Source organism: Pygocentrus nattereri, chromosome 16, assembly GCF_015220715.1.
Source record: "Pygocentrus nattereri isolate fPygNat1 chromosome 16, fPygNat1.pri, whole genome shotgun sequence".
Lineage (NCBI taxonomy): Eukaryota > Metazoa > Chordata > Actinopteri > Characiformes > Serrasalmidae > Pygocentrus > Pygocentrus nattereri.
The window spans coordinates 23,467,110-23,475,504 of record NC_051226.1 but is presented as its reverse complement, the minus strand read 5'-3'; the positions used below and the strand labels follow the sequence as shown (position 1 = coordinate 23,475,504).

The 8,395-nt window shown below is 38.8% G+C and overlaps 1 protein-coding gene across 1 annotated transcript; it reads left to right on the top strand.

Moving 5' to 3' along the window:
- Positions 1–543: 543 nt before the first annotated feature.
- On the top strand, positions 544–7,269 carry vtnb (vitronectin b). The gene is made up of 9 exons (XM_017704377.2): positions 544–694; positions 2,038–2,157; positions 2,260–2,460; positions 2,554–2,693; positions 3,471–3,627; positions 3,930–4,085; positions 4,251–4,503; positions 5,445–5,602; positions 5,847–7,269. Exons 1-9 carry the CDS (start codon positions 640–642, stop codon positions 5,966–5,968), a joined length of 1,362 nt encoding a protein of 453 aa, XP_017559866.1. The 5' UTR covers positions 544–639; the 3' UTR covers positions 5,969–7,269.
- Positions 7,270–8,395: the final 1,126 nt, after the last annotated feature.

The window sequence follows — 8,395 nt, the reverse complement described above, 5'->3', positions numbered from 1 at the left end:
CGAGCAGTTCACCAGCCTAGCATGCCATAGAGATTAAGTTGTAGGCTACTCAGAACAAGAAGCTCATTAATAACCAGTAAGAGATTCAAATGAATGTTTCTGTTCTGGAACAGTTTACATTTTTTTCCTAGTAAAATACCATTGCTTTGCATTTATCATTTTAGTTCCCCAAACAGATTCAGATCTATTCTGTTTACAATGTTATTTGTTGTTTCTTTCTATTTAAAAATGCTTTATAAAAGTTAAAAGTCAACGTTGACTATCATAACAGTGGGAACACTGTCAATGAGGTGGAAACAGTGAACAGGCACTGAGGTCAGCTGTGGCCAGTGGCCGCTGAATACTCATTTATATGGTGGCAATTGTCCAGATTAAGTTTATATTGTTTGTTTAAATTAAAATATTCTATTGAGTCTGTTAAGAGAGCTGTCAGTGCAGTAGTTGGTACGTTTTTATTTCACTCTTACAAAAGCAAATCAATGACTGCTCCAGTAAAGCACACTAAACAAACAATGTGGTGGACGACTTTTGAATCGATCTGCTGAGCACATCACTGTCCCAGACTGACCGTATTGAGAGAGCTAAATAACTCAACACACAGCACACAACCCAAGAGAGCCGGCACATGAGCGTCCCAACATGAAAGCAGTCTTGTTGCTTTTACTTGGATTAGCGACAGCGTTTGCTGCAGAGGGTAAGTGGCGCAAGCAGGACTTTGGTGTACTTTTAACAGAAGAAAAATTCTGCATGTGTGACATTCAGGCAGACAGTTTGATCTGTGGCAGACATTCTTTTACCCACTGATTCAAAGTACACTTATAGTGAAAGCCAGTGCCGACACTGAGTCAACAGGTTCACTGTTCTTTTGCTAGGAAAATGCATCAAAATGATTGTTTATGGTAAACCACCCTGTACCAAAGATATGTCAGGAGGGGATTAGGTTACGAAATGCTGGAATATTGAAGACCTTACACTTTATAATGGAGTTTTTGAAAATTGTGGAATTTCTATAGAATCAGGCCAAGATGCTACTTTAAGGCTCTATGAAATGTGTGTAACCTAAACAACCTAAAAGCATTGAAGAACCTTTAATAATTGTAGTGAGGACGTATGAATATGTATAAAGTAGTGAGGATGATGTCAGGGTTAAAAGCATCATATTGATAACCAGTGCTGAAGTTCTCTGAGCAAATGGGACACCAAACAATGACTTTTGACCACTGGACAGTTGCAGTTATTAACTCTCTACTGCACTCATCCACTGAGTTTTGCTGGAAAGCCCTTAATTTAAAGCTAGTAACAAAGATTTCAGATGGAAAGAGAGGTTTCTATTACCCCCTTAAAAACCTTTTAATCTTGATCTGGTGGGGGGAGCAGAAATTTCTGCCATTAAATGCACTCTTCCCATTTAATCACATGAGATTTCAACCCTGTTGTTGCATCTATTTTAATGACCTGCTAAAGCTGAAAAGCATCAATTATTTTATGCTACACACAATTTTGAACAAGAAACATATTTCAAACTTCAGTTGTCTTTTATGGTTTTTCACTCTGATAACTCAATCAATAGTAAACCCTTATTTACGTGAACTACATTCTGAATGTGTGCTTTATAGAACCCTATGGGACGCTGTAAAATCATAGAGAAGAATCATTTAGCCACACAAAAAACATTCAAATGGTTCTTTATATAACCACTGACTTTGAAAAATCCTGTTTAAGAGTGTTTGGTAGGGTTAAAGAACCACAGAGGGTTCTCCTTGAGGTTTGGTAAGACATGGTCATTGTTCGTTATGTGAAAATAATGACTAGAGGGTGGAGGGGGGGCAAAGAAGGGCACCGTGGCACCTTCTGTCCACAAAGGGATCCTTAAATGCAAAAGGTTTTAGAAATGTTGCTTTAAAGAACCATCCTTTGGAAGTTTCTTTAGGGAACCAACAGTGGTTCTTTTTTATCAATAGAAACAAACTTTTTTTTTTTTTTTTACTTTTTTTGGGAGCTGTTACCATTAAAATGTGCTTCTCTGCTGCTGCTCAGAAACGTGTGCTGGACGTTGTCAGAATGGCTTCGATCCTACAAAGAAATGTCAGTGTGACTCCATGTGCAAGTACTACGGAAGCTGCTGTCCAGATTTTGAGACATCATGCAAATCTAAAAGTAAGTACTGTATATCTAAGAGCTACTCGATTGTTTATTGTCTACAGCCTTCATCAAAGAAAGATACTGCCGGCATAAAATGAATATACATTTAATCTACAGCCCGAGGAGATGTGTTTGACTTTACTGAAGAAGATCTGAACACTACAGTGATCCCAACTGCAGTGATGAATACAACAACAGCCGCTCCCAGTCCCACCCCTGTATCCACTGTATCTCCCGACCCAGAGGCGGTCACCTGCAGTGGACGCTCATTTGATGCTTTCCTGCAGTTAAAGAATGGATCCATTTATGCTTTTAGAGGTGACCTTTTTGACTAGGATTAGATCCTTACTCACTCCACAATACTAAGCCTATTACTTTACGTAAAACCATGCCCTTAAATGTGTGTCCTAGGTGATTACTTCTTTGAGATGGATGAGCGGTCAGTGATGCCAGGCTATCCCAAACTCATCAAAGATGTGTGGGGCATCTCTGGTCCCATCGATGCTGCTTTTAGCCGAATCAACTGCCAGGGAAAGACTTACATATTCAAGGTATAAAGGGTGCAGCCTTAAGAACAATCATGTTCTTACAAATAAACCACAATATATTAAGTTGGCTTGACAAACTGTTGCTTTTTGTACAGTTTTTTTTACTGTTTATAAACTGTTATAGAACATATTATAGCGTCTATACAGAAATATTGTGCTTTTATATTTTAGATATTGTGAGACTGATCAGATGTACAGTTTTCGGACAGCATCCATTCAAACTTGATTTTGTCACACACACCCCCCCCCCATTTCAATTTCCTATATATTAACATACTAGCAGCTACCTGGGATGCCATAGCAACTGCTTTTTCAAGCCAAATTATATAATTCTCATGGATATTTTTTCATGGATATTCTGGCATGAAAATATTGTTGAAATAAATTAAATAAGCTTTATTAATTAGATGTAAACCATAGATGCTGAACCTTCCAATTTTTGAATACATATTCATTCTAAAGAATTATCTAGAACGCTGGTTCTCAACTTCAGTCCTGTGGCGCCCACTGACGCAACTCATGAAGGACTTCATGATTACCTGATGAGCTGGGTCAGGTGTGTTGGAGCAGAGATGACCTGAAACTGTTTAGGGATGTGGGTTTCTGTGACTGGAGTTGAGAATCACTAGTCTAGAGGACCCTGTATGGTTCTTCACAGATATGCACCTTCAAAGCACTAAAATACATTTAGGAACATTTCTATTAAACGGAGAATTGTAAAGCCTTCTTCTGCTTTCTTCTTCTTCTGTATTAACCACTTCTGTGCATGACACCGCTCAGGGTAACAAGTACTGGCGTTTTGATACAGACGTCCTGGATGACGATTACCCCCGAGATATCTCAGTGGGGTTTGAGAAGATTCCAGATGATGTTGATGCTGCATTTGCTATTCCTGCCCCAGGTCACCACGGGAAGGAGAAAGTGTATTTCTTTAAAGGTGTGTGGACGAAGGACAGCACATTTAAATTATTTGCAGATGCTACGTCCTGGAAACCAAAATTGCTGTACTTTTTTCAAAATAAAAGTTGCACATCTATGTAAATATTGTTAAAGTACCACTCGCTCCCTGTGTATACAATGTGTTCGACTTTATTTTGAATTCCATTTTGATTTCAACATGGACATGATGTGACCACCCATTCATCCTACAGCAGTTTAACCTGCTTGTTCACACTGAAGTGATGTTAGTGAGAACAGTCTGAGATCTTTTTATGCCTACTATCTTCTCTGTGCTTGCAGGTGACCAGTATTACCAGTATGAATTCAAGCACCAGCCGTCACACGAAGAATGCATTGAAATGACCAAGATGTCCCCCTCCGTTCTCTTCACAAGCTACACTAACCTGTACTGTGATCATGACTGGGACAATCTGTTCACCTTGCTCTTCCAAGGCTGTAAGTGTGTGCATAACAAAAGACAAAGCATAAGTCAAAGCTTATGGTGGGGCTGCACAGTACATTGCGTTATCATGAGCTTGATAACCCAAAAAATAAATCATTTTGGTGAAAATAAGCCAGGCTACTATCTTGGCCTCCTCTGTCCTTTTTCTCTCACTCCAGTAGAGGGACATCACAGAGGCCCCCGCTTCATTGCCAAAGATTGGGTGGGCATCAAGCCTCCAATAGACGCAGCGATGGTGGGCAGGCTGTATGAGGGATCCAAACCCTCTACCTCACCAACGTCCTCCACAGATGCAGTTGTAGTTCCCAGCAGGAGGCGATCCTCCCGCAGGAGAAAACACAAGGGCAAAGGATCTAAGATCCAGAGTCGCTCGCTCTTCTGGGAAGATTATGGTTTGGATTATGAGGAGAGGTATAATCTAGTCTCAATCAGAATCATATTTTGTTTTATCTTTTTTTTAAAGCAGCACTATGTTGGTCAACAAAAAAGGTGTTCACTGTCATTCATAACAGCTCTTTCAGCTAGTTGCATATTCTGTCCATCCAGCCATCTTCAACCAGATGACTATGGGTTCAAATATCAGGACAGCCTGGGTATTCCTGGCTGTGTGTTGTTTGGTTGGGCAAAGCACCTAACCCACCACTGCCCCAGGCAATGCTGTGTTGTTGCCATATGGCGCATAATTAGGCAGCATAATGACACATCTACCCTGTAGGGTCAATAACACAAAATGTATAACAACAAAACCACACCAATTTTTTAATGAATATTTTAGATATCACAGTGTAACTTGCAACAGCACAAGGACACAATAGCATGCTTTTTGACTCAGTAATGCTACTGCCTCAATACTGACAGCTTCTTTCATCCAATAAGCAATTGTATGTGCTCACTGATAAGTGTTGGAGTGATCAAGAGTAGTTTTACAAATCGATGTTTAAGCACCAGTGGTAACATCTTAAACTCTTTGGCCCCATCAGCATCCACACATGAGTTCATTACATTCATAGGTGAATATTTACATAGTCGTTTCTTTGTAGGGTAAAAACTTAATACTAAGGCTAGAATTTAAGGTTAAGTCTAGGATGCAATAGCACACTCAGTCCATATTTTGTTGTTAGTCTTTTTCTACAAAGATATATATTTGTTTTCCCAATAATGATAGACTTCTGGATTTGACATAACATTGCCTTTCAATCATACTGAGATATCATATAAATCATAGTTTATAAAACATGTCATATTTATGTAACAACTGTAATGACACAACATACACAGATTCCTTATGAGCAGGTAAATTGACTGTGACAATGACTATTAAGTATAAATAAGTATATGTTTATTTTGGGAAGGTATTTTGGAGCAGAAAGGCGAGGCAAAGATCAGAGGAAAGGCCGCGGTAGACGTCCATCTCTCGATGACTACAGCTATGACCTCACTGATTACACTGACCTGGAAATAGTGCAGGAGAAAACAATGCCAGTGCAAAACGTCTACTTCTTCAAAAAAGGTACCCACCGCTGACTAACTTGTATGGCTGTATACTGAGGCAGCGGTTGCCGACTGAAAGATGGTGTTGAAATGTTTTACAAAAACATCCAGAAGACTTTATTTCACATGAAACCAGAAAGTGCAACAATATACAGAATGTTTTTCTTTTGCTTTCTGTAATCGAGTAAGATTTTGTGAGTATTTGTGTAATATTATTGATGTAATAATTGTTCTCATGTGGATGTCTTCCTCCATTTATTTAGATAAATACTACAGAGTGGATCTGCAGACCAAACGGGTTGACTATGCTAACCCTCCTTACCCGAGATCCATCGGCAAGTACTGGCTGGGATGTAAAGAGAAGGATTTAGCAGAGAAAAGATAAACATCTCTACAGAAAATCCTGCTAGTAGCCATTGCTTTATTAGCCTTACTTTAATTAAGATTTTGTTTGGAAAGACCATGCAAACACTGACAATGAATAACAATTGGTGACCTATTGCTGTCTAAGTAATAAACTTGCTACTTTGTAATATACAACTGAAATGAATATTCCAGTACTTCCAAAATCTGTTGCATCCAGTGCTGGGCAGGTATATTTACTCAACTACATGTATATTTAGGATAATCTACTTTATTACTCAGTTGATTTTAGGCTTTAACATGTAGTTTTTAATTCATTTTTTCTCTTTAAATTCAACATGCAGTAATGTTGGTGACAGCCTCAGTACTTTTATTTTTCATTAAGTAATTATTCCATAGAGGTGACAACACATTCACCAGAGTATGAGTTCAGGCTACTCTACCCACCCCTGCCTGCATTTGTAATGTACTATTAGCACAGAAAGTATTTCCAATACATGTACCAGAACTCTGGGCTGAAAATGATGAATATTATATAGTATATGCACCATAGTTGTTTACTGAGCTCATTTACTGAACTTGAAAAATGCTAGTTTGATTTTTTTTAATTGGTGTACTGATCAATTATTTCTCAGTGTGTCAAATTTGATGGATGGATAATGGAAAATTACTCTCCACATGTCCAGTCATCAAAATCCAAAGGTCAGATAATATATCCAAAAGGGCAAGAGCAAAAATCAGTCCAAAGAGCAGGCAACAGGCCGAAACACCCACAAAAAAAACACAAGGGAATAAAAAAGGCTTGGTAAGGCAGACATTGAGGAACTGGCAATACTTCACAAAGTGCCAATGCAACTGAGAGGTTTTATAACAGAGCAGAGTAAAGAGGAAATGAGGATCAGGTGGAGCTCATTAGGGTTGTCATTAGAACTCAGGAGAGGAAGACCTCTGGTGGCTAGAAGGGGGGATTGCTGACAACTAGATGTTCAAAAGCTTGAGCTTGTGTTTCCTATATCATGGAGGATTTTGAGGCATGTTTTGGATCATTGTCCTATTATAGAGGTTTTTGTTTTGTTTCCAGAATTTGCTTCAATTTAGTAGAATTCATTCTTCAACTTGTGCAATGTTTCCTGGGCCACTGCCTGCCACACTGGCTTGGCCTGGTTTGTTTGTGAGTGGCTAAATACTTCTATGCCTGTACCTGCACTGAACCCTAAACTGAAGCAAGAGAGTACTCTTTTAATTTTTCTTAGGAAGTACAATACAATACACACAATACAAAGACTTTCACTAAGCTCCTGAAAATAAAGTTTCCTAAATGGTCCCTGGTGTAGATACATGGTTCAAATGGAAAAAAGCATAAATTGGTACACAACCTTCACATTAAGTGGATGTTCTTTACACTTTAAAAAGGTTCTTTACACTCAGACATCTCATTTTATAAAGAACATCCTTCAAAAGGTTCTATAGGGAGTCAAAAGTACTTTTTTCTATGGTATTGTTTTTGCCAGCTCTTTCTGGCAATATTTTTACTTTCTGGCACCTTAATTTTAAGGATAGTTGAGGACAACAGAGAACATATTTCAATACACCCACATCAGGGTGAAGCACAGTACTAAGGCTAAATATCTAGGGTTGAAATATCTATCAGCTGAAAATTTTTTTTTTTTTTACTGAAAATCCCTAACATTGAACAAAGACTTTAAAGTGGGTCAACCAAAAACATAAATGTACACAGTTTTTCCCTTATTCCAAATGCAGTCTCTCAGCCATGTTATATGTCCTGACTTTGTTTTTTTAATTTTGCAGTGGAGCATGTAACAACTGCTTACTGGAGCATGTAACAACCCCTCCTCCCTTCCCTCCTTGTCCCCCACAGTAAAAACCAAAATGCCTGCACGTTTGATTAGTTCTGGCCACAGCTCTGGATTAAATTACCTTCAGCTTTGGAAGTGTGCTACATAAAACATGAGAGGTATATTATTATCTTCCTTCTGAGCAGACTTAATTGTTCCAGGCTCCAATGTATTGGGCTAATCTGGCCAATCCTATCCAGGACTCCAGATAGCAGAAAGACAGCCCTTTTAGCTGCGCTGGTTATATAGGCTCTTTCAATGGCTAAGCTAGCCTAAAGCACTGAAATTCCCAGTTTCAAGTACAAGTTTCAAGTTTATTAATCATTTGCACAAAATGTGAGGACATTCATACATTGAAATGCTTGTGGTGAGGTGTGGTTTCTTTAGTAGCGATGCTGTGAAGGTGTAGGAACAAACTCTTCGGTGACACCCGTCTCTTGCATATAAAGATGTTTATCAGCATTGAGAGGTCAAAGTCACAAACAAGCCTTCGCGAAACAGCTTGGAGAGAACAGCCAATAGTCTCTGACACATACATTCCAGCTCCTGGTTTTATACCCGCTGTGGACGTATAGCCCAAATCTGGTTTCTAT